The sequence below is a fragment of the Mytilus californianus genome, unplaced genomic scaffold (assembly GCF_021869535.1).
Source record: "Mytilus californianus isolate M0D057914Y unplaced genomic scaffold, xbMytCali1.0.p SCAF_5, whole genome shotgun sequence".
In the NCBI taxonomy this organism is placed as follows: Eukaryota; Metazoa; Mollusca; class Bivalvia; order Mytilida; family Mytilidae; genus Mytilus; species Mytilus californianus.
This window is the reverse complement of record NW_026262701.1, coordinates 11,293,186-11,320,079: the sequence shown is the minus strand read 5'-3', so window position 1 is coordinate 11,320,079 and position 26,894 is coordinate 11,293,186. Positions and strand designations below refer to the sequence as shown.

Below are 26,894 nucleotides of genomic sequence, written 5' to 3'. Positions count from 1 at the left end.
GATCTACCTTAAAACAAACATTGTACACTGTACATTATTCATTAGCTTTGCGCAGTGGCGGTACCATAGCCGATGAGGTTTATCCGAGGCGTGGTTATTGCTAGTTGAAAACTATACCCAATACCCCGCGCTGATGCCTGAAATACGGCAGCAGTCGCAATTTCTGAACGCCTCTACGGAGGCAATAATCAACAATATAATATAATATAGTTGGCTGAACAATCAGCTTTGAATCATATCACTAAATGCTGCAAAATTCATGTATTTTTCTTTAAGGTAAAGATAAAGATCAGATGACACAATTTGGCGAAACACCAATCCGAATGATCTCATTCTTTAAGGTTAAATGAGGTGCATTGAAGTACTCTACATTTAATAGGTTGATCTTAATTATATATATATCCTCCTTTCAGGTGAATGTTGTGACTGAACATGTGAAAACGAACAACATATTTTTAATGCATCAAGCATTATAAAACAGACGATTTCATCATTGTCATCATCTGTTTTGAAGAATAAATGCTACTGTTGATGTTTTTGATAGATTGTAAAGCACTATGAGCATTATATTTAGCAAAATATCCAAACTCCACAGTCCCCCCCTTCTTGAAAAAAACCCAATAACATTAAAATATGAATAGATTTTTCTTCAGTGCTTCGGTGCAGATTTTATCGACAAATGTAAACATCATCGTAAATTATCGATAAAAGATTTTAAAATTCAGGTATTTCCATGTTCTCATCCTGCTATGCATGTAATATTTACCACTGGACGTTAAACACCAATCCGTCCATCCATCTGAGAGACCTTATGCGTATACCCTACGTAGTTGACTGAGAGATTATCTCCCCATTAATATAGCCACTATACAAACTTGTGAATTTCTTAACTATAACGGCCATTTGTCATTGTAAGGAAATTGAAATAGGATGGAATTCTTTGAAATTTAAATTTATGCGAAGTACAAAAGGTAGACCAATATTAGTTAACTAAACATTTGCACGGAATAAAGTCACATGCACACCTTTGATTAAGTAAATGTAGTTTAAAACAAACATTGTACACTGTACATTATTCATTAGCTTTGCGCAGTGGCGGTACCATAGCCGATGAGGTTTATCCGAGGCGTGGTTATTGCTAGTTGAAAACTATACCCAATACCCCGCGCTGATGCCTGAAATACGGCAGCAGTCGCAATTTCTGAACGCCTCTACGGAGGCAATAATCAACAATATAATATAGAATAGTTGACTGAACAATCAGCTTTGAATCATATCACTAAATGCTGCAAAATTCATGTATTTTTCTTTTAGGTAAAGATAAAGATCAGATGACACAATTTGGCGAAACACCAATCCGCATGATCTCATTCTTTTAGGTTAAATGAGGTGCATTGAAGTACTCTACATTTAATAGGTTGATCTAAATTATATATATATATATATATATCCTCCTTTCAGGTGAGTGTTGTGACTGAACATGTGAAAACGAACAACATATTTTTGATGCATCAAGCATTATAAAACAGACGATTTCATCATTGTCATCATCTGTTTTGAAGAATAAATGCTACTGTCGATGTTTTTGATAGATTGTAAAGCACTATGAGCATTATATTTAGCAAAATATCCAAACTCCACAGTCCCCCCCTTCTTGAAAAAAAACCAATAACATTAAAATATGAATAGATTTTTCTTCAGTGCTTCGGTGCAGATTTTATCGACAAATGTAAACATCATCGTAAATTATCGATAAAAGATCTTAAAATTCAGGTATTTCCATGTTCTCATCCTGCTATGCATGTAATATTTACCACTGGACGTTAAACACCAATCCGTCCATCCATCTGAGAGACCTTATGCGTATACCCTACGTAGTTGACTGAGAGATTATCTCCCCATTAATATAGCCACTATACAAACTTGTGAATTTCTTAACTATAACGGCCATTTGTCATTGTAAGGAAATTGAAATAGGATGGAATTCTTTGAAATTTAAATTTATGCGAAGTACAAAAGGTAGACCAATATTAGTTAACTAAACATTTGCACGGAATAAAGTCACATGCACACCTTTGATTAAGTAAATGTAGTTTAAGGTAGATTCATGGTATACCGCCATCTTGGACTGTATAATCTCAGTACAAAAATGGTCTAGTTATTTGCCCAAATGTGCAAATTTGGAGACAGATTTGCAATTTAATGGTTAGATTGTTTATTTATATAAAGAAAACTTGGTGATTTATTGTATTATTTAAAATATTTAAACAAATATCAAATTTTGTGTTTTTAGAATCATTTTTTTTTCAAATAAGCCATTTAAGGGGAGATAACTCTTTTAGTAAAAAATATATACTGGACTGATAGGGAATTATTTATTTTTACTTGTAGCAAGAAAACAAATTCGGTGACACCATTTTTTCTTTTATTTCTTAAAACATATTATAAAACCTATCTTCTTACAATTTATTTCAAAATTTTATCTTATAGAAATTTTTTTATGCACACAAATGTGTTTTTTCATGAACAATCTAACCAAATTTAGTCAATTTTCAACGACTCATAGCTTGGAAAATAGCACGGTGACCCATACTTTTTATTATATTTTTGAAAAAAGCATAGTAAAATCTTCCTTTTGGCAAAGTATAAGAAAATTCTATCTTAAAAAGAATATACTTATGATCTACCTTAAAACAAACATTGTACACTGTACATTATTCATTAGCTTTGCGCAGTGGCGGTACCATAGCCGATGAGGTTTATCCGAGGCGTGGTTATTGCTAGTTGAAAACTATACCCAATACCCCGCGCTGATGCCTGAAATACGGCAGCAGTCGCAATTTCTGAACGCCTCTACGGAGGCAATAATCAACAATATAATATAATATAGTTGGCTGAACAATCAGCTTTGAATCATATCACTAAATGCTGCAAAATTCATGTATTTTTCTTTAAGGTAAAGATAAAGATCAGATGACACAATTTGGCGAAACACCAATCCGAATGATCTCATTCTTTAAGGTTAAATGAGGTGCATTGAAGTACTCTACATTTAATAGGTTGATCTAAATTATATATATATATCCTCCTTTCAGGTGAATGTTGTGACTGAACATGTGAAAACGAACAACATATTTTTGATGCATCAAGTATTATAAAACAGACGATTTCATCATTGTCATCATCTGTTTTGAAGAATGAATGCTACTTTTGATGTTTTTGATAGATTGTAAAGCACTATGAGCATTATATTTAGCAAAATATCCAAACTCCACAGTCCCCCCCCCTCCTTGAAAACAAAACAAATAACATTAAAATATGAATAGATTTTTCTTCAGTGCTTCGGTGCAGATTTTATCGACAAATGTAAACATCATCGTAAATTATCGATAAAAGATCTTAAAATTCAGGTATTTCATGTTTTCATCCTGCTATGCATGTAACATTTACCACTGGACGTTAAACACCAATCCGTCTATCCATCTGAGAGACCGTATGCGTATACCCTACGTAGGTGACTGAGAGATTATCTCCCCATTAATATAGCCACTATACAAACTTGTGAATTTCTTAACTATAACGGCCATTTGTCATTGTAAGGAAATTGAAATAGGATGGAATTCTTTGAAATTTAAATTGAAATCTAGAAAAATATCAAAAGTCCACAGCCCCCCTCTTTCCCCTTTTAAAAAAAATAAATAATAATAAAATATATAGAGTGTTTTTGTTCAGTGCTAATAGATGATCATAATATAGACGATTATATCATCTGGAGAGGTTTTGAAGAATGAATGCGATGAAATGCAGTACTTTACACTCTCCTTGCTAATCAAGAGTAAAACCCATACATTCAGCTATTTTTATCGTTGGATTGCTGTATCACTACCCACATGTCATTTCTCACATACAATAAATCAAGTTGAAATTACACTTAAATCAGAGGTACAAATACAATTCTAAACAAAACAATATTGCCCCCTTAACTGGTATTTTGTTGCTCCCTTGAAATATATTGATCTATATTCTTATAAGAAAAATAGTTTTAAACTAAAACAAGATAATAATCATGAAAATCTTCATCAATACATTTTGTTTGTTTAATGTCTTGTCCTTGGTGATATTTTTCTTCTACTTTTGATGCTCTCGCATGATTCTTGCTTTTTAAAATTATCGAGAAATTGTTTAAGCAGAATTCCATGTACATTAATTCTCACAGCTTTGTATTAGGATCGACACATTTCTTCATGGCAAAATTGTTAAAAGATATCGGTACCTATTTTGAGGAAAACGTCATAACCTGTATATAAAAACAAGAAGATATGGTATAAATGTCAATGAGACAACTATCCACCAAAGTTCAAATAACCTGTATAGTTCATTTTAAATATGCTTTTAGGTTTGAATATTACTGTAATAAAATAATTATCTTAAATCTCTAAGTATCAACATTAAATTTATGTGAATTCATAAACACTCGGAATTGTGTTGTGCTATTTATTGACAGAATATTTTTTTTCTTTGTAGTTACTGTCCTTCCCACAGCCATATTTATCTTATTAATATTTATACAACTCTCAGAATGGATTGTATTCCTACGAAGAAGTTGATTTCAACTTAATTTTCATTAAATCAAAATTAAATAACAGAGATTTTAATTTTATATATATATATATATATATTAATGTATTAACAAGTCTAAATTGAAAACAACGTTCAAACCTATGATTGCGTTGGATAAAAACCGCAATTTTTATACGTGTGCATGCAAAACAAATTTCTTGGTAGAGGGGTCTAAATACAGCACTAACAACATTTTCCAAAAGACCAAATGAGTGAAAAAGTATATTTTAACAAAACGCATTTGACTACCAGGTCGAACAACTGATGTTCTTAAACCCTGTTGACTGCCATTGGCGATTGCCAAATAAACGGATCACAAGATGTAACAAAATAGATCTTATTATTAATTAATTACCAAACAGAAAACAATAAACTTGCGGAAAAGATGGTATACCGCAAACATAAGGTGCAAAAATTTGTACACCATATCCGGATTTCGACAATTAATGTCTCTTCAGTGATGTTAGGAATCGAAACGGTATTTGGAAGGCCATTTAATTTACCTCAATTTAGTATAAATGTATTAACTACATATCATATAATAATACTACAATGTATTAATTTCTACATAAATGTCTATGAAACTGTAGGTATATGTGTAGATATGTTAATTAAATGTACATACGGAGCCAGTAAACAGATATTTTCGACCATCAAATATCCAATTGAGGCCCGAAAATCTTCAAATACAATACTATTATCTCCATTATAATGCTACTGAAAGAGAACAATGCTAAATCACAAACTTAAAAATCAGTCACACGACAGGCTGCATTTGCGCGAAAAATTTCAGCTCATCAATAGTGGAATTGATGCCCTCAAAATTGAGGCGTTATCCGATCAAAATGAACATTGCATACAATGTTGCATTAGAATGACCAATCACATATTATTATGTGGCTTCTATATCTTTACGATACCAATATGATATGTGAATACTGGGAGAAAAACTTCTGCAGGAACTTTAAATTAAACCATTCTTTCAGTTAATTAGTGAAATACAAAAACCTTAACTTTATTTAAGATTTCCATACTCATATTTCAGAGAAAAAAATATTGTCTTCAAATCTCAGACCGAACTTTTTTCTATGACGTGTTAACTTGCAAACGAAGTTTGTTGTCTCATTGGCACTCATACCACATCTTCTTATTTCTATATATAACTATATATAAAACTCACAAATCAATTACAAATCTTTTAATAGTTAAATTTCTGAATTAATTTGTCTGATCACCTGTCGCAAATGTACAGTGTGACATATTTCTTCGCATGTTGTCTTCCATTATACGACGTTAATAGTTATCAAAGGTACCAGGATTATAATTTAATACGCCAGACGCGCGTTTCGTCTACAAATTAATATCATCTACGTGTTGTACTTTTATGGAAGCAATCATCATATCCCAATGGTTGTTAACGGTAGACGACGATTGTCAGAAACAGTCTAGTTAAGAAATTACTTTTTCGTTATTGTTTACAGTTTTGATTGTTTGCCTAGTTAAGATACACACACATATACATTAAAAAGAAAAAGCATGACTGTATGGAAAGCACCGAATTTTTTAATCGCATTTTTGGAATTCAAGAAGGTTACAAAATAGTGATCTCGAACTTGATTTAGAAATAAAATTCGGATTCCAAAATAAGAAAAAAATTATATAGATTCGTTGGTTTTTGAACTTTAGGTTTGATTGGTTGTTGTTTGCTTTACGTCCAGTAGCAAATATTTCATGCGAGTTAAGGACGACTTAAACTTTGCAAAAAATACAACACAATAAATGTGTCCGTATGATACGAATGTCACCGCTTGTAGTTTTAAAGTTAAAAAATGCATAACCATGCATTATACACTAATGTACCAAAATCAGCTCCAGGTCTTAATGAATTACAAAGAAAGTCCGGACGAGTACATTTTCATAAAATTTAAGAAGCTGCAGGCAGATTGGCTATTCATTTACATCTGTTGCTAGTCATGCTTATTTTTTTCTCATAGGTTTTACTTTTGTACACAACTAATTCCTGCATTTTGTATTGCAGAATATTCATTTACATCCTGTCCTTTGCAAGGTTTCAGCTCTTAATAGCCGATGAGGTTTATCCGAGGCGTGGTTATTGCTAGTTGAAAGCTATACGCAATACCCCGCACTGATGCCTGAAATACGGTAGCAGTCGCAGTTTCTCAACGACTCTACGGAGGCAATCTACGGAGGCAATCACATACAATTTAATATACAATAATTGACTAATCAAACAATTTTGTCATATTTCAAAGATGTTTGACTAATCAAACAGCTTAGAAACATACTTATAATTTCTGCAGCAACAAAATAAATATGTATAGTATTATCAGAATTGGGTCTCTGGGTTGTATGGCCTGTTGTTTGACTGTTATGGTTGGACTTAACCAACAGCACACCTTATGGACTTAGGGGAATGAGTAAGGGCCTGAAAACAGTTATAACAAACACAGTGAAGTAGGTTTTAGAACTTGTATCTTCAAAAGCGCATGAGAAAGTCATATAATTAATAACAATATAATAGTATATAATGCAAATAATAGAAACATATAATTCATATGATTTTACAATATAATTGATCAATTAATATCTTTGGTTTACAAACTTTACGTTAATGCATGAGCATATGCATTTTAACTGACGAACACGGATGCTGATAATATTTCTTATAAATAAAAGCTTATTTAGCATTCAAATATATGAGCAAGATGCGGACTAAATCTTAAATGTATGAGCATAATGCAAGACCTAATATTTGAACCTAACGGAGCATAAAGCATGTGCTGAACAGCATAAAGTATTGAATGCATAATATCTTCACAATGGACATGAATAAACATGTTGAATTCTTTTATCTTTTGAATTATAATCATGGTAGAGCATATATTGAGCTTGTAAAAACTTAAACTATATAAAAACCTATTAACCCAAAAATCATCAATTCCGACGATGAGCATTGGTTGAGAAATATTCGAAATCGAGACAAACTTAGCATTACGAAACTAATCGTGAATATTCAAATAATATAAATATTAAACAATATAATATGAAATGGGGAAACTAGCTTTTAAAATATATATGCTTGCTTTGTATCAAAAATTCATGACTCGTAATAATATAGGGCTAAACAACAAGAATAGTTTACGATAAATAATTTCTTATTAAATTAGCCTACACATGTGGAAATTACGCATAAAGCGTTTATTAAAATAATTGACATCTTACCCTTGCAGAACTGACCTTAAGTCTTATTAAGTATAAACAAGCGATAAGTTAAAATTATCATTTCCAACATGCGAGCGTAAAACTAAATTCTATAATGCGTTTAAAAATACCCTTGAGTACAGAAAGTTTGTGAAGAATAAACCAACCTTATTTTGAACATATATACATCCATTTACACTGATCGAGAAACAACAATTTGATCTTAACTTCTTTACTTGCAGAACTCATAGATATTTAACTTCAACTTTACTAAATGAAATGGAAACGAAACTTTACGAAGTTTCATGATTCAATTGAATAAAATAATGAAAGAAACATATTAACTTTGAATAATTAAAATACTTGACTCACCTGAAAACAGTTATAACAAACACAGTGAAGTAGGTTTTAGAACTTGTATCTTCAAAAGCGCATGAGAAAGTGCCACTTTTGAGACCGAAATTCACTTGTTCGATTTTGCGTTACTGTTTCAGGTTCGACCAATCAGATTCGTTAAACACCCGAGCCACTTAGTTACCCTGATAATTTGGAGTAAAAAGGGGCGTGGAAAGATCTTTGCTGGACAGGACAAAGAACCCTAATTCACCAGGTTACCTAGACATATGTTGTTTACACAACAACTTGTTTGTGTTTAAAGGACAAAAGACTTAGTAAAAAACATGTCTAATTGTGTCCACTTAGCTTGTCGCTAAACATCTTAAATTGATGAAAAATAATGCCTAACAAAGAGAAAATATAAAGTGACAAATGCCAAAGTAAATTTCTGTTAAATTTGAACTTTTTATCTTAAATATATCGAGAATATAAAAATGATTTCCTTCAACAAAAATGAACGAATATAAAACAAAAATACTTTTAATCAATACTGCAGCTTCGAAATGGACTTTAAATAAATAAAATATCTTAAACTTATTCCTTTTTGCTGAAAACTAAATTTTCACAAAAATATAAAATGAGGTCTAAAATGACTCCATGACAACTCCCCTCTACTTCAGCTGATTTCGTCCCGAAATCTTGAACTTTCTACATCTTGATTATAATAATAATTGGTAGGAGTTGTAAGAATAAAAACATAGATTAATTACAAATTCATATACATATATATAAGTATCTACAAACACATCAACATAACTAACAGCCAGTCAGTAGTCCTGAACACTAAATATTGTTTTGCCATTATTACTTTACTGTAGTTAAAAAAAACATATACTAGTATTAAGATTACAAAAAGTTTTTTAACTATAGATGTCTGCAAACTATTATATGGAAAAAATATTGTAAACTATGAATTCTTTGATGAATATGTTAAGTAATGAATTACATTTGTGTACTTAAGTTATATAAATAAAAAAAAGTATGTATTGTCAACAACTAGTTTACGATTATTCTGTGTTTTCATACCGAAAATGAACATAAACAAGTTTGTTTTTGTTTTTTTTTGTTTTTTTTTTTATCATGATTTGGAAGCTCATTTTGACTAAACGATGTACAAATATCAACACTGAACCAACTGTGAAAGCACGATATGACTATCAAATTATGGACGCTGAAATATACACTGACTCACCACAAATTTGCATACAAAAATGTAAAAATAATAAAAAAAAATAAAATTGTAAACACAAAGATGAAATGCAAGTCGTTTGAATGTATGCCGCGATCATACATTTCTAGCACTGAATATTAACAGATGATCAACATTACTGTTAATAAAATGACTTGAAAACACCTTGTGAGAAAAAAAAAATCCAAATTGGTAATGAAATAGTGATTAGCTTTAGTAAATATTTCCTTACGTTTTCATAAAATTGACTTTCAAGATATATGGTATGTATGATAGATATGTACTATAGTCTGAAAAATTTGAGTACTACCATAAGCATATGAGTACTTGTGTGATAAGTGCGGTCTGAGCAGATAATTCTGCCAGCAAAATGCAAGAACATAACAACAGCATCTGAAACATACAGTAGTAAAATATTACTGATCAATTCTATATGAATCACTGAGTTACTGATTTCTCCATTTCAAAATGAATTGCAATAAGTACGGACCTTAAAAATTATGAGTATTTATTCAATAATGGGCACTTATCGAGTACACCTGATTCTACAAGCTCTGTATTAAAAAGCAAGAATTAGACGTCATTGGCTGTAGCAGTAAAAATTATGTTTCTACCGATAATCTTTTACAACACATACTGACCTTGTCATATTTTCTTCTATATACATTAACTTATGAGAACCATTCATAAACTTGAGTACGAACCAAAAATATAAGTACTTACATACATGTGTAAAACTTAAATACATCAGATCTAACTTATAAAATGAGCATTAACTTGTATAAATGAGTAATTTTGTCTAAAGAAACAATTATGAATATTTTTTTTTTAGCAGAATATGCATACATACATTTATAATAACTGAAACATGTTGATCATCAAACGATTGATATATTGTTGGTTTCTTAACGTCCAGTGGCAAATATTTCTATTTATACGACAATAATATTGAATTAACTGAATTAAAGTATAAATGTCAACGTAAATGAGTATGAATCTATAGCTTGAATTGTGTAGGTAACGCATTCTTCATGATATCACCGCACGATAAATCTGTTTCTTGTCTTGCTTTGCTGTTTCCGGGGGGAATTGCGTGTATCTGTATTATAGTTATGTATTTTTCAACCGTTGTTTAACTTATCTTGAATTGAAACTTTCTTTCCTATGTACAGTGTCTCCGGACATTCTAACTGTGTGTTGTAATGTTGATGGTTTTATTCATACGCCACGTCTTTAGTTTTCGCACGATGATTAACTTTTCTTTGTTTGACTTTGACTATGAACTTCATTCTTGAGTCTGCTACTCTGAACGTATTTGTTGTCTGGTTCGATACTGTGTAGATCATATTTCTCTTGTCTAGTTATCAAGTACCGTATTCTTGATCTTAAGGGTCTCCGCCAGTTATCAGAATTGGGTTTCTGGGTTGTATGGCCTGTTGTTTGACTGTTATGGTTGGACTTAACCAACAGCACACCTTACGGACTTAGGGGAATGAGTAAGGGCCTGAAAACAGTTATAACAAACACAGTGAAGTAGGTTTTAGAACTTGTATCTTCAAAAGCGCATGAGAAAGTCATATAATTAATAACAATATAATAGTATATAATGCAAATAATAGAAACATATAATTCATACGATTTTACAATATAATTGATCAATTAATATCTTTGGTATACAAACTTTACGTTAATGCATGAGCATATGCATTTTAACTGACGAACACGGATGCTGATAATATTTCTTATAAATAAAAGCTTATTTAGCATTCAAATATATGAGCAAGATGCGGACTAAATCTTAAATGTATGAGCATAATGCAAGACCTAATATTTGAACCTAACGGAGCATAAAGCATGTGCTGAACAGCATAAAGTATTGAATGCATAGTATCTTCACAATGGACATGAATAAACATGTTGAATTCTTTTATCTTTCGAATTATAATCATGGTAGAGCATATATTGCGCTTGTAAAAACTTAAACTATATAAAAACCTATTAACCCAAAAATTATCAATTCCGACGATGAGCATTGGTTGAGAAATATTCGAAATCGAGACAAACTTAGCATTACGAAACTAATCGTGAATATTCAAATAATATAAATATTAAACAATATAATATGAAATGGGGAAACTAGCTTTTAAAATATATATGCTTGCTTTGTATCAAAAATTCATGACTCGTAATAATATAGGGCTAAACAACAAGAATAGTTTACGATAAATAATTTCTTATTAAATTAGCCTACACATGTGGAAATTACGCATAAAGCGTTTATTAAAATAATTGACATCTTACCCTTGCAGAACTGACCTTAAGTCTTATTAAGTATAAACAAGTGATAAGTTAAAATTATCATTTCCAACATGCGAGCGTAAAACTAAATTCTATAATGTGTTTAAAAATACCCTTGAGTACAGAAAGTTTGTGAAGAATAAACCAACCTTTTTTTGAACATATATACATCTATTTACACTGATCGAGAAACAACAATTTGATCTTAACTTCTTTACTTGCAGAACTCATAGATATTTAACTTCAACTTTACTAAATGAAATGGAAACGAAACTTTACGAAGTTTCATGATTCAATTGAATAAAATAATGAAAGAAACATATTAACTTTGAATAATTAAAATACTTGACTCACCTGAAAACAGTTATAACAAACACAGTGAAGTAGGTTTTAGAACTTGTATCTTCAAAAGCGCATGAGAAAGTGCCACTTTTGAGACCGAAATTCACTTGTTCGATTTTGCGTTACTGTTTCAGGTTCGACCAATCAGATTCGTTAAACACCCGAGCCACTTAGTTACCCTGATAATTTGGGGTAAAAGGGGCGTGGAAAGATCTTTGCTGGACAGGACAAAGAACCCTAATTGACCAGGTTACCTAGACATATGTTGTTAACACAACAACTTGTTTGTGTTTAAAGGACAAAAGACTTAGTAAAAAACATGTCTAATTGTGTCCACTTAGCTTGTCGCTAAACATCTTAAATTGATAAAAAATAATGCCTAACAAAGAGAAAATATAAAGTGACAAATGCCAAAGTAAATATCTGTTAAATTTGAACTTTTTATCTTAAATATATCGAGAATATAAAAATGATTTCCTTCAACAATAATGAACGAATATAAAACAAAAATACTTTTAATCAATACTGCAGCTTCGAAATGGACTTTAAATAAATAAAATATCTTAAACTTATTCCTTTTTGCTGAAAACTAAATTTTCACAAAAAATATAAAATGAGGTCTAAAATGACTCCATGACAGTATGACCATATAGAGGTTACAACGTGTTCAATTCAATACCTTTATTGCTTAAATGTCAACAAAATGAGGTATCATTTCATGAGAGTCTTGATGTAGAGTATTCATTTCAGTATTCTATAACTTTTTGGGACATTTTTCTCTATTCTTAATTTTTTTTTCTCTGTATTCTTTATATGTAAGCCAATTATTCTCAATGCTTTAGACTTTTGCCCATTTTTCTCTATTCTTTAATTTTTTGCCCAGTATGCTTTATTCTGTAAACCCATCGATACCCTCTTATATAAATGAATCAATATCCATGCACTTTAACCCTCATATTTCAATTAATTTGCCGAGTACTATCTAACAGCATACAGTCCTTGAATTGCAACGCCAAAATGTCATGCCTTTTCTCATAAATTGTATTGCAAATTTTGTTAAACTAAGAATAGAAACATTGCTTTAGTTTTATTGAGTAATTGATATTCAGCTAAAATGAAAAAAAAACCTGTCAAATTTTTAATTTCTGAAAGTTTTTGAAAATTGTTTTATTACAATCAAAATGTATTAATCCGTGATGCTTTCTATATGTAAGCACTCATTTGTAGTCCTACGTCATTTGGTCAATCTCCGATAGAGAGATTTCACATTGGCAATCATACCACATGTTCTTATTTCTATATTAAATGTTACATAAAGAAACACGTGTTTCGGTGGGAATATTTGAATAGAAAATATGCATATCCGTAAAACATTAAAAAAAATTATGTTTATTCGACAAAAATAACTTTAAAAAAAAAACTATACTATTGATCTCCTTGTCGATTGTTCAAGCAACCAATCTTTAAACAATCTTATATAATTTAGCTTAAAAGTAACAAAAAATACAAGACAATAAAGTGTATAAAATATCACAGTGATTGATTTTTAAACATTTTGTACCCTAATTTATATATCTTGTTGAAAATCCTTCTCTATTGAACATTTAATATATAATGGGGATTTAAAACTTCCGTTAAATCGCGTGACCTTTTGACCCACAATCGTCTATTTTATTAATGAGGGATTCAGTTGGAATTATACTTGACAAATAAATACTGACCTATTTATAAATAAAAAAAAATTCTGTTCGTATTTGATTAATTTTTTAGTAAATTAATGTATTGCTTGTTGAACTTTTTAAATAGTTAAATAGTTTAATATTATGTGGTCAAATAAGAACATTTCTGGTTTGTATCAAACTCCATGTCCTATAGAAACAAAATATCACAAAAATACCAGAAATTGTAACAAAAAATCACACAAGTTTTTGGTAAACATTAAATAGTAACAGTCAATAAATAAAAGTGTAGAAAAGATGTAAAATAATATTATAGATAATAAATCTTAAACTTAAAGGTAGAGCACTAATTTTTTTATTCAAAATGCTGCCTTTATGATAATGAATTGCAGTTTTGCCTGCAAAATAATTCTACGAAATGGATGAACGTTGATCTTCGAATGTGAATTCACACCTTACTTGTTAAACAATCTTTAACAGCAACACAATTCAATTGCAAATATTCAATTGGACAGACAAATCCGAGGGAAGATTTTTAAATATAGTTTTTTAGTAAGAAAAGAGATATAAAAGTTATAGAAAGTTTCATGTTAGCATAATACAAGAATATATATACAAATGTTCAGTGCGGTAAATTGCTGAAACACAACTCCCCTTTTTGTGTATTTAACCACATTTTGTGCCTTTCTTACTTACTGTCTATCAGTAATGCAATGTTACAAGTTATATATATATATATAGCATGCATTTTACGAATTAACGTATTAAATTCTATAATCAAATATGTTAATGAGTAAGGCGTGCCTATATATGATTTGTAACATTAATGGGCGTTGACACATGTCAAAGGTTATACTTAACTGTACTTTTCTTGAATTAAATATGTCAAAAAAATAGTGGAGCTTTCATATGACAAAACGTCTCTTATTTTCAGAAAATGAACTCCTGGGTCAGATTTTTTCAGTAGGATTTGATTTCATCAAGGTTTAAAGACTGGAGAGCGATTTATGTGTTATTGAAGTGCCCCCACCACCTTTCCCCATACAAATTCTTGAGGGGATAGATGCAACATCTTGTTCGATGTATACCATGCTCCCTGCTTTCAAACCCAATAGGACGTGTAGTATTAGAAGTGTTGAAAGTTGTGATAAGAAGGCTAAAAATAGGAAAAACTAGTATCCACCAATTTATCAATATCGCCTCTTTGTTTGTAGACAACTTTTTTTCCTTTTTGTAGCACTCCTCGGGCGTTAATTTGTTTCAAGTTTATGGAACCATTTTTAATTTAGGGTTAGGTTTACAAGTTTGGCTAGTGTTAGAGTAAGCCCCCCCCCCCCCCTCTTTCCCAAATTTAGTTTTTGATAAATTGTTGTGTATGCATTTTATTTTCATTAATTAGGATATTTTATGGTCATTGATTTCATTGTTTACTAGGCCAAGGAAGCGGAGCCAGACAGTGAAATAACAACTTCATAGATGGAAGTTAGATCACTGGTCTAAGCTCCTCCCATTCTTTGCTTTTCATATGACAAGCGACACACGGCGGGATTGGTGATCGCAATAGCTAAAAAATATCATTCAGTTAACGCACTCCTCTAAAAATAACAGAATTAAACTCACTCGAAGATCAAAGGAAAAATTAACATTCATGTTAAAAATTGTTCATCTTTCATACAACTTTATATTCGAATATCAAGTTTGAACTTTCCTGAATTTGACAAGATCATACAGTATAAGTGATTAGTGTTTTTTACTGTATATGTCAACAGTCGAGTGTCTTATCAACATTGCGGTCCATATCTTGGTCTTGTACTTAAATTAATATTTTGTTCCTTGCATTTAAAAACACAATTGTTCAAATCATGTTCCTTTGCATATATACAAATGTAGAAATGATAAAAAGTAACACATGGACATTATCTTTACAGCACTCATTAACACGTGAATATAAATTTGAGCCTTCTTTGAAGGAATGAATATGCTCTCGCTAATTTTATTCGTCGCCTTGCTTGCTTTTTGTAACAGAGACGTCAATCAAATCTAATGTGAACAAGGACCACATGAATTATCGATATTGAGTTTGTCCGGTTCATTTTTTTTTCTCGACACGGACCTGTATAATTGAACTTTTGAAGTTAAAATTTGTATAAACCATGCGAGTTGAAAACCTTGAAACAATATTCGAATCCACATGAGATAGCCAAACGATGACCAAACAAGGACACATTTATATAGACATATTGAAAATATGTGAAATGCTTGATATAAATTACATGATAACAATGAAAAATCATTCCTATGCATGAGAGTGTATATTTCTAAAGCTGTCAAGATTCATGGGTTCACTGACATGGTCTGCTTGAAGAGCTCTTACTTCTTGTTCTATTGGTTTTTGATGAGACGTTCCATACCCATTGAAACCCTACAAAATTAAATCAAAAGTAGATTATTTTATTCATATAAGCCCTTAGAAGGCCCTAGTTAGTTTACTGCCAATAGAAATTCATAACACAAATTTCAGTACGCATTACATTACAAGTTTCTCACCAGATAAGCTTGAGAATAAAACTTTGGGTACTCAAATGCACAAAACAGTCAAACGTGTGGAAGCCTAAACAAGATGTCTTCACGATGCAGTCAAATTCATCCGAAATTGCAACGCTGCTTTTAGAAGAATTGCATTCATGAATTTCAATGTATGGACAGTGACGAAACGTCTTTTGTTCAAATGACTTTAATATTGTGTTGACATTCTGTAAGAACGGGTAAACAAAGCTTGTGTTATATACTTTTACAAACAAGACATATATAACTTAATAACCACGAATACTGCGTGACCGCCTGTTTAATCTTGTGGTAAAGTGCTTGCCTTGAATATGGGAGTAGTGGTTACTATCCCTGCTCGGTTCCAAAGACTTGAAAATTTGGTATTTGCCGTCCACTAAGTACGCGACTTTTTGCAGTAAGAGCAAATACTGGTCGACTAGAAGTCAGAATAATGTGTCCATGAAGGTAAAGGCTCTGGTCGTAACTAACATTTTTAATCATCCAGAACTGCGCAAGTGTATTTATATATAGTACTTTAACATATCATATTTTTCATACTCAGAATATTAACAAGTTAATGTGATATGAATATACCCTATTTAGTATTAAACAGGGTGGGTTCGAATTTCGAAGTGCATGCTCACAAATTAAGCGGGAGGCACAAGAAGACAAGTAACCCAGACACAGTCTATGCATTTTTCTCTAAAATGCTATACATAATGGTGGTGAAACAGCCACTACCAAATTTGAATTTTATATTTTAACCCGACAAAGGATCAAGACCACGACTTCCGCACTTGAAGCGACCATGCACACTACCACAAAGCCATCGAGGCGTTTTGATTTAGTGAGGAGATCCATTGTAATAAAATTTGTGACACAAACAAGAAACCTATTTTCTGTTGTTGCAAAAGATAAAAATACCTACACTACCAAAAAGATCAGCAGAGGAGTAACTTTGAGGTTCCATTGTTATCGGACAAAAGTAACTTTCCTCGCAATTGGGGTTGGAACTTGTCCTGAAAAATAAATAAAGAGGCTGTTTGAAAAAACATAATATTTTAATGAATATGTATATTTCAAATTTCCTAGATGAATAAAATGGATTTGAGTACACAAGAGGGTCTGGATGGGGTTAACAGAATAGAGAATAATGGGGAAAGGGGCAGAATAATGGGCAAAAAATATAAAGAATAGAGAAAAATGACATAAAAAATTAAAAGAATACAGAAATGAAGGATCCCCCATCCAGACCCTCAAACAATAGCAGAACTTTATATTAGAAGAACTATAAGCTCTTCATGACTTTTTAACATTAAATATACCACAACATGTCAAGATTATGATATTTGACGTGCATATTTAAACCCAGACTCCTGCAAATCAAGAGGAAGATAATTCAGCATGGTTCTATTGATTAAGCAATTTGACTTTATCAGACTGGTTTTAGTTCTAAGATATTATACATATACCGGTTGTTCCAACCTTTACATATATTTCAGCAGATGTATTAAATTTAAAAAGTCAAAGAGACATCATGAAAACACTTATTTGGCTTATGACACCGAAAAAAATCGTATAATTTTTCAAAACTATGATAATTTTATGTAAAAACACTACTGCAGTTTTACAAAGTATCCCTGATACATATAAATAGTTTTATAACACATACAAATATACATGATTTTAATGTACATTTCTATGCCAGTGTCGGATTCGGGGGAGGGAAGCGTACATCCCTCTTTTTGATGGGATTTTTTTTTATTTCTTTTGGCATAAAATCGTCCAATTTTTTTTTCTCCGTATATACCGTATATATTCCGTATTCGGGCATTACACCCCTTTTCAAAATTCCTGGATCCTCCCCTGTATGCGGTATATAAATTGCTACTTCATATTCTTGCGCATTTAAAAATAAGGGTTTTAATTTAAATGATTCCAAAGATATTATGTTTGACGCGCTTTTCATTGAAAAGAGGGGACAACATAAAAATGCTTGTTAACCAAATATCCCGTAGCGTTCTTGTGTACATATTTCACTTACTAGTAATTAAATTCAAAATATTTCCTTATCATTTCCGGCGCAACATTGTCGTTGACTATCGGTATCTATACATTTTTATGAAGTAATGGTGAAAATGGCTACTTTTTCAAAATCCGAAATAACTTTTGTTTTCCTGTGCCAAGGAAGGAAACCACAACATAGAAATGAAACGGCTTAGATGGACAAACTATACATGGCTTACAGTTCCATATTATTTGCGTAGATGTCATTTTGCTATGTCGAGTGTGAGAGTAATTCTAATGGCGGAAGATCAATACTTTAAAAGAATAAATTGTAATATTGTTTTATTATGACGGACTGGAATGGCCCTTCAAAATAAAAAACATATTGCATCTTGCAACTTATGTTTTACTATGTTAACATGTCCTTTTATAATTAACTTACTATAAAACACGTGCACATAGATTTTCTTTTAAAAGTTTTAATACCATATAAAAGATTTTCTTTTAAAAGATTGATTGATTGACTGGTTGTTGGACGTTGTTAAGCAAAGAACAATCAATCAATTAATATTTTTAAAAAGAAAATCCATTATAGTATAAATATCTTTAGAGGTTTACTTTATTGAATTATAATCTTCTCGTTTCTTTTTTTCACCGACAGCTCTTCCGTATGCAGTGAACTTACCGACGACATCTCTCGTTAGAAATTCGGAAACCACACAGCAAAGTTCGAAGGGAAAAAACTGTGATTGAAGAAAAAGTAAACAAAGGTGGAAGAAAGATAATATCAACCGATTCTGAACGAAAATTGTATTACACCAAATCATTTCAAAACTGATTTGACAAAGTTTAATTTACAAATGGTAACGCACGGATAAAAAAAAAATAAAAGCAAATAATGATTGGTATGTCATCCCTCGTATTATACACGTTCATGCTCTATGATTCTGTGTTGATTGTTTATCAAGATAATGATCGGTAAACTTCGGCACAACAATCCGAAAGTTAATTAGCAGCCAAAGTTTCCGATCAACAATCACCAAAGAAACCTTTTTTGTCGATTATTCGTTTATATATGCATGTATTGGTTCAATAATATCATTAACATTATAATTACAGAAACTAGTTTCGTATGACTTTTAAATATTATAACATATAAAGATTGCTAGTACATACGGATCGTTAGATTGCTGAAGGTCTCTATTTAAATTGTCAATTCTTCTACATTTTGCTGCTCTTTCACCACAAATTGCATCTGTCTGTTCTGAAATATGCAAACAGTTCAAACTATGCTTCACTTTTATTTTGATCGAACGTTTAAAGTCAAATTGATGTCCTTTCTTTTTATAATTAATGTTTACACAAAAATATACTTATTTAATTTGTAGAATAAAGTGAGAAACCCAGACAATTGTCTTTCAATATAGATCCTCATACTATCTCGCGAAAACTTTCATACTTGGTAAGATTACTTGTCACAGTGAATTTGAGCATACTAAACCACTATTTTGATGAATATTTTTTGCAGAAATATGGATTTTAGACAGGAAGATTTTTTGGGGACAGAATATCCATTTTCACATGTTGCTAGTCCCGCTTTTTTACTTTTGAACACTATCATTTCCTATATTTTGTTGGGAGGAATATCCCTTTTCATCCTTACTTTGGCAAGGTTCTTACCAGGACAAACTATTTATTTCCGAAATCCTTCTCTCACTCCCCCATTATGAATGAACCATGAACATGAGGCTAAAGTCAGATCGACCTTTTAAACATAAACACCTCACAAACATTCTAGTTTGAATTGTTTTACATTGGTCATTTTTGGGCCTTTTATATCTTACTACGCAGTATGGGTTTTGCTCGTTTTTGAAGGCCGTATGGTGACCTGTAGTTGTCAACTTCTACGTGTCTATGTCATTTGGTCTCTGGTAGAGAGTTGTCTCATTGGCAATCATACCGCATCTTCTTATCTTTTATATAAAACGAATATAAATTAGCTATTATAGTATATAAGAAACAAACCTAATATCGAACTCTGAACCATGAAATGTAGTCTAGATTTTAACTGTCCTACTTTTCATAATAACTGAAATAAAATTCTTCGCCGAGCGCCGCCTGATACGACCGCAGAGGTTGACCCTGAACAGTTGGGGCAAGTTTGGACACAATACTAAAGCTTGATACTGTCTGAATTTGGATTGTGATCAAATTTTTGACATGATATAGGTTTCTGACACAAAATAAATGTGGTCAAAGATCTTAAAGATTTGAAATGGGACATTTAATTTACCTAGAATGGTCTGGTATCCAAAATCTAACAACATGGTTATATTCAGCACATAAAAAACACCAAAAATTTAATTTTAGTTGAAATCAAACACAGTTTAATTTTGGACCCTTCAAACCTTAATATGGACTAATGTGAAAACAGGGCCCAAAATAAAAATCTAAATGCACAATAAGATTCAGCATATCATAGAGCCGCAATAATTCAGTTTTTGATTAAATCAAACAAAGTTTAATTTTGGACGCTTTAGACCTCAATGTAGACCAATTGAAAAATGGGGCCCAATATCCAAAATAGAAATACCAGGTAAGAACCCCCCAAAATTAAAGACTTTAAATTAAACCCCATCAAAATTGGTTTAAAGATTTGTATTTATTTTTAATTGAAAATTTCTTGCTATTGCACAATACTGTGCTATTGCCCAATACTGTGCTATCGCGCAATACTGTGCAAATGAAGATTTCTTGCTATTGCGCAATACTGCCCAATTGAAGATTTCTTGCTATTGCCCAATACTGTGCTATAGCGCAATCCTGTGATATTGCGCAAAGCTGTGCTATTGCCCAATAATGTGCTATTGTGCAATATTGTGCTATTGCCCAATACTGTGCAATTGAAGATTTCTTGCTATTGCGCAATACTGTGTTGTTGCGCAATACTGTGCAATTGAAGATTTTTTGCTATTGCGCAATTATAACTGTGCAATTGAAGATTTCTTGCTATTGCGCAATACTGTGCAGTTCAAGATTTCTTGCTATTGCGCAATACTGTGTTATTGGGCAATACTGTGCAGTTGAAGATTTCTTGCTATTGCGCAATACTGTGATATTGCACAATACTGTGCTATTGCGCAAAACTGTGATATTGCACAATACTGTGCTAATGCGCAATACTGTGCAAATGAAGATTTCTTGCTATTGCGCAATACTGTGCTATTGGGTAATACTGTTCTATTGCGCAATACTGTGCAATTGAAAATTTCTTGCTATTGCGCAACACTGTGCAATTGAAGATTTCATAAATTTGAAATTTCAAAAATTTTAAAGAAAAAAAATAAACCCCCAAAAACAATTACGAAAAAAAAATCCCCCCAACTTTTTGAACCCCCCGTTTGGAGTAATTACCCCCAAACTCAATCCCAGCCTTCCCTTTGTGGTATGGAACCTTGTAGTACACTTTTAGAGAAGTTCATACACTTAAACACAAATTATTGCCCGGAAACTACAAAAATGCTTGTTTTTGGCTTGTTTTAGGCCCCTAATTCCTAAACTGTTGGTACCATAACCCCCAAAATCAATCCCTATCTTTCTTTTGTGGTATTGAACCTTCTGGTAAAATTTTATAGAGATCCATTCATTTAAACTAAAGTTATTGTCTGGAAACTAGAAAAATGCTTGTTTTTGGCCCCTTTTTGTCCCTATTTCCTGAACGTTTGGGGCAATTACCCCAAACTAAATCCAAGCCTCCTCTTTGTGATATGTAACCTTGTGGTACAATTTCAGAGAGATCCATACACTTACACACAAATTATTGTCCGGACACTACAAAAAAATGCTTGTTGTTAGCCCCTAATTCCTAAACTGTTGGTACTATAACACCCAAAATCAATCCCAACCTTCCTTTTGTGGTATTGAACCTTCTCTCTCATTTAAACTAAAGTTATTGTCCGGAAACCAAATGTGTCTTCGGACGACGACGACGACGCCGACGACGACATTATATAGCATTATACGACGCAAAAAAAAATTTGCGGTCGTATAAAAATCATGATATAGATTTTGAAAGCAGTTATTGGCATTGTCAGTTTGTTTTCGACTTTTGAGTTTAAAATTCCCTTTGATATTTTCGCCTCTTTTTTATTGGACCATGAAAATGAGATCAAGGACAACGGACATTTGACAGACGGAAACTTCAGACCGTTAGGCATCTGTACACAATATTTGTATCTACCAGCTCTTCTACACTCTGAAATATATAGATAACGCTGTCGCCGGACTACCTTTTATGTGTCTTGCATTCTGCAAGATTTCACGCAAATATATTAAAAGTGATTCAAAAGTATTAAGGTAGCTCAGGAAAAGAAGCACATAAAGTTTCGATCATTACCGAGATTCTAAATACGCCCGTGTGATATGGTTCAAAATTATTTTTTCTTAACTCTAATTTGATTATGAGGATGCAGCTAAACATCCATTTATCGTTAATTTATGATAATAATCATCTTTATCATATTATCTGAGTGCGTCTACAGCTATGAAATAATATTACAAACCCCGTTACAGTATTTGACCACTCAAGTGTTCAATTCAGAACTCTTCTTGAAAATCTGCGTTAAAAGATTGAACACAACGTGTTATATATTTTAACGCTGGCGTTCAATGTGGAACACTCTGCGTTTTGAATATAACATATTGTGTTTAAAATTTAAATTATGCGTTCGAAAAATTTACAGCGCAACAACGAACTTACAGTCGAAACAAAAATAAAAACAAAATATAGTCCAATATTTATCAGATTTTAGAAGGCGTTATATATATATATCATTTAGCAAACAATAAACTGGGCGAATTTGATAACGATATATTATAGTATTAGACTGAAAGTTGATCATGACCCGACTCTATCGATGGTTTTTCTGTTGTATCTATTTCTCGCAACATACAATCACTAAATTTATTTCAAAACCATATTAAGCAATTATTTACCAGTTTCAAATTGGACACTCCTATTCTGAGGAAAATGTTTGTTTTTTCGGCGGCATCCTGGTGCTAAACTCTGACACGATGAATACAGCATTTCTTCAAAATCCTTTTTGATCAACAGCATTGCTTCAATGGCTCTTTTACATGTCATGATATTTGAATTAGAGGTTGCTGCTGTAACTGATGTATTCTGATATATATCGTCCAAAATATGTCGGAATTTAGGCGGAAATTCATCAGTTCTAAAGTCTTTTTGAAATTTTATGATCATATCAGTCCAATTTACGATTGCAGTAAAAAGGATGATATCATCATGGGTGTCATCACATTGTGGTAAACGAATCATAATTTCTTTACTTATGCTTTTTATATCAAGGACAATGTCTATTAACTTGAAAAAATCAACAAGTAAAACAACATCATGAATTTCAATATCATGATTCTCTTTACATTTGAGACAAACCAAAACTTTACAGTGTGAACAAAAGGATGTCATTTCAATGTCACTGTGTCCTATTATTTCACAGAATAATTTAGGAGCGAAATTCTCAATTTTCAATTCGTTGTTTTTCTTACCCTGGAAGGTAATGACATCATGGTGTCTGAAAGATTTTATTCTCTTGTGACATTCAGCACAATAACCATCTATAAAGAATTTACAATCTTTACAATACCCGATAGCATTTAGACGATCAACACACATACCACAATTTATATTCCTAGAGCCACAGGTTACCAGTGAGAAATTAGTCAAAACTTCTCCGAAGTGAATACTATTTGCTTGTGTACATTCCCCTGGTGAAGAGCAAACGCGTTTAGATCGTATATTGTTTTCGATATATCTAAGTATTAGAAAGAAGGATCTCGCAGCGTTTTCCATTTTAGAGACTCTGCTTTAATTCACGCCTGATCCGTTTTTACAATTCTGGTATCTTGAAGTTGTGCATCAAATGACAGATTCATTGATGACTTTATATATATACTATTTTGCTGTTAATATTGAAGGATGTTTGTTTTTTCCAACATTCTATTTCTCCTTGCCATGATAAATGAACATTTCTGAAAAGTTAATAATAATAATAATAATAAAAAGTTAATAATAATAATAATAATAATAAGAAGAAGAAAAAGAAGAAGAAGAAGAAGAAGAATAATAATACGAATGATAATAATAGTTAATAAAAAATGATAAAAAAAATATCATTTCAAAATATGGTATCCAAAACCAAACTTTCATGTGTAATCATTGAATCCGAAATACAATAAAATTTGAAATTAGTTAAAAATATAACGTCTCGATTTTACATAATAGGATATAATATATAAAGTGCGATGCTCAAACACCAAGGATATTCATTCATGATGTTTTCGTCTTGTAATGAATTGTTTTAACGTTAACAAAGGCACACTTTTACTTTCGAAAACAATTATTTCGGTAGTTTTACCTTTTTATCATTGCAACATTACTGATTCCAAGTGACGGTCAAAAGGACCCTATAATCACTGAATTAACTTTTATTGTTTCTCTCTGTCTGACTAACACCAATAGGTCCAAAGGAAACTAAACTGTTTGTCCAACCCAGCCACGTGTCGTCTATTTTTAGAGCCCATGAAAAAATAATTTCCTCCAAAATTTCCAGATTGAAATTTCCAAGTTATATTAAGAACCGATGTAATATATTGAATTGTTTCTGATTATTTTAACACCGACGCAATATTGTAAAAGTTTAGAATCAATCTGACTAAATAACGAGGAACATGACTATTTCTAAAGGTAAGTGTGCATACTATTCGTTAATGTGGATAGAAATACAGAATAATTCCGTTTTCTCGTTAATGGACAATTTTCGGACTTGTTTTGTCATTCGTTTTATCTGTTAAATGTGTTTTAATCTTCAAATAAATCTAGAGAAGTTTGTTGCAAAAATGTAAAGTTGAATGATAATTTTGGAATTGTATTAATTTCAATGACAATTTATTGAAATAACCTTTCAAATCTTAGTCAAACAAATTGTATATATATATATATATAGCAATTTAGCTTGAATTAACTCATTATAGATGAATCATCGGCAAGCGACAACTGTGAAACACAAGCTTTACACGAACCAGAATTCACACAAAAAACTTTTGAATCCAGTGTCAATTCAATACAGTATTGCGAATTGTGTGTTGATAACAACGGAGCAGTTTACAGATGCAGAGATTGCGCTAAAAATATTTGTAACTATTGCAAATTGTATCATACCAAAGTATGGAAGGTGATGGGACATGAAATTTGTAGACTGGATGAAATAAATTAGCACTCCTTGAATTCGATTATTACTCAGAAAATACAACTTACAGATATAACTTAATATCAGTGTAATGTGATATAAATGTATCTTCGACCTGAATAGCAATAAAAGTTTCTTGATTACGCTGTCTTTAGTTTCTTGATGTCTTCATAGAATAAGCTGTACTGTAGAACTGTTAGTAAGACAGTTAGTGACCAAAAGGCTTTCCAAGAATATATAAATTGTCAAGAAATTAATTACAAAATCGAAAAGTAAAAAGAAAGGATATGGGTACAAGTGCATGAGACATCGCACTTAACTTATGACGTGATAAGATGATGATTTTTATACAAGTATCTAAATGGGTCACCAATTTAATGGGAAATTGTTGAATTAACATCCTTTTCGTCAGTTAGTCATAAAAGTTAAAAGGAATAATACAGAGGTATTATATCAATATTTTAGAATCTGTAATAAATTTTTAAATGACAAAAATTCAAAAGAAAAATAAATTAGATCCATGTGTCCTTTGACAGACCCTTCTATGAAACAAGATAGGCTTACAACATTAGCAAACACCAATCAATCAATCAACTGAGACATACATGTGCACATCAAGAAAATAGAGAAATATAATTCAGAAGGAGGGTTCTTTTGCCGAATATTTTGAGACAATACAGATTTATAATAGTAAAATATACAACAATAATATTTCATTTTTTTTTAATTTAACAGTTGAATATTTATTTGATTAATTATATATTTCATAAACAATTATATATGAACATAATTTATGATACATTGAATATGTTTTGATTGATTGTTGTTATATAAAGATAAGGAGATGTGATATGTTTGTGAATGAAACAACTATTCATCAGAGTTCTAATGACGTGGATGAAAGCAACTATATGTAGTCAATCAGCACTATGATTCACCAATGAGCAAAACCCTAAGGCTCCGACATGACAAAATGTAACACAATTTAAACGAGAAAACCAACGGCCTGATTTGTGATAAAACAATAAACGAAAAACAAATATGACACACAGCAGCAAAAGACAACCACTGAATTACAGGCTTCTGACTTGGGACAGGTACATACAGAATGTGACTGGGTTATACATGTTTTATAAGCGCTCAGTCCTCTCTTAACCTGGAACAATGGTGTAACAGCGCAACATACAAACTATTGTTCGCTTAAAAGTAAATTTCGAATATTTTATGCATATAGGTCGAAAAATAAAATCTAATAGAATTAAGGAAGTAAAACTTCGACAATAAGCCCGAGCCATGTTTCGTTGTCTACCTTTAACACGGCTGTCA

At 31.5% G+C, this 26,894-nt stretch overlaps 1 protein-coding gene, 2 long non-coding RNA genes, 3 other non-coding genes and 1 pseudogene across 6 annotated transcripts; 5 read left to right on the top strand and 2 right to left on the bottom strand.

The window, feature by feature from the left end:
• Window positions 1-43: 43 nt before the first annotated feature.
• Window positions 44-182, top strand: LOC127703354 (U4 spliceosomal RNA). The gene has a single exon (XR_007982951.1). It is a non-coding gene; the product is annotated as a U4 spliceosomal RNA (small nuclear RNA).
• Window positions 183-1,081: 899 nt separating this feature from the next.
• On the top strand, window positions 1,082-1,220 carry LOC127703341 (U4 spliceosomal RNA). The gene has a single exon (XR_007982940.1). It is a non-coding gene; the product is annotated as a U4 spliceosomal RNA (small nuclear RNA).
• A 1,503-nt stretch (window positions 1,221-2,723) lies between these two features.
• On the top strand, window positions 2,724-2,862 carry LOC127703304 (U4 spliceosomal RNA). Its single transcript, XR_007982902.1, has one exon. It is a non-coding gene; the product is annotated as a U4 spliceosomal RNA (small nuclear RNA).
• Window positions 2,863-6,686: 3,824 nt separating this feature from the next.
• LOC127703349 (U4 spliceosomal RNA) lies at window positions 6,687-6,818 on the top strand (annotated as a pseudogene).
• Window positions 6,819-7,096: 278 nt separating this feature from the next.
• On the bottom strand, window positions 7,097-15,059 carry LOC127700980 (uncharacterized). Its single transcript, XR_007981789.1, has 2 exons — window positions 11,875-15,059; window positions 7,097-8,009 (listed from the first exon to the last, which is right to left on the bottom strand). It is a non-coding gene; the product is annotated as an uncharacterized LOC127700980 (long non-coding RNA).
• A 942-nt stretch (window positions 15,060-16,001) lies between these two features.
• Window positions 16,002-24,344, bottom strand: LOC127700978 (uncharacterized). The gene is made up of 4 exons (XM_052204732.1): window positions 23,296-24,344; window positions 19,477-19,564; window positions 17,222-17,312; window positions 16,002-16,168 (listed from the first exon to the last, which is right to left on the bottom strand). Exons 1-4 carry the CDS (start codon window positions 24,170-24,172, stop codon window positions 16,043-16,045), a joined length of 1,182 nt encoding a protein of 393 aa, XP_052060692.1. The 5' UTR covers window positions 24,173-24,344; the 3' UTR covers window positions 16,002-16,042.
• A 656-nt stretch (window positions 24,345-25,000) lies between these two features.
• LOC127700979 (uncharacterized) lies at window positions 25,001-25,711 on the top strand. The gene is made up of 2 exons (XR_007981788.1): window positions 25,001-25,066; window positions 25,354-25,711. It is a non-coding gene; the product is annotated as an uncharacterized LOC127700979 (long non-coding RNA).
• The last annotated feature ends 1,183 nt before the right edge of the window (window positions 25,712-26,894 follow it).

Excerpts from the sequence above, each read along its gene's own strand:
- LOC127700978 (XM_052204732.1), bottom strand. The coding sequence starts at position 24,172 with ATGGAAAACGCTGCGAGATCCTTCTTTCTAATACTTAGATATATCGAA. Across the intron at positions 17,313-19,476 it reads CTTCAGCAATCTAACGATCC|GACAAGTTCCAACCCCAATT; the intron begins GTATGTACTAGC and ends TTTATTTTTCAG. Across the intron at positions 16,169-17,221 it reads CTGCTGATCTTTTTGGTAGT|GGTTTCAATGGGTATGGAAC; the intron begins GTAGGTATTTTT and ends TTAATTTTGTAG.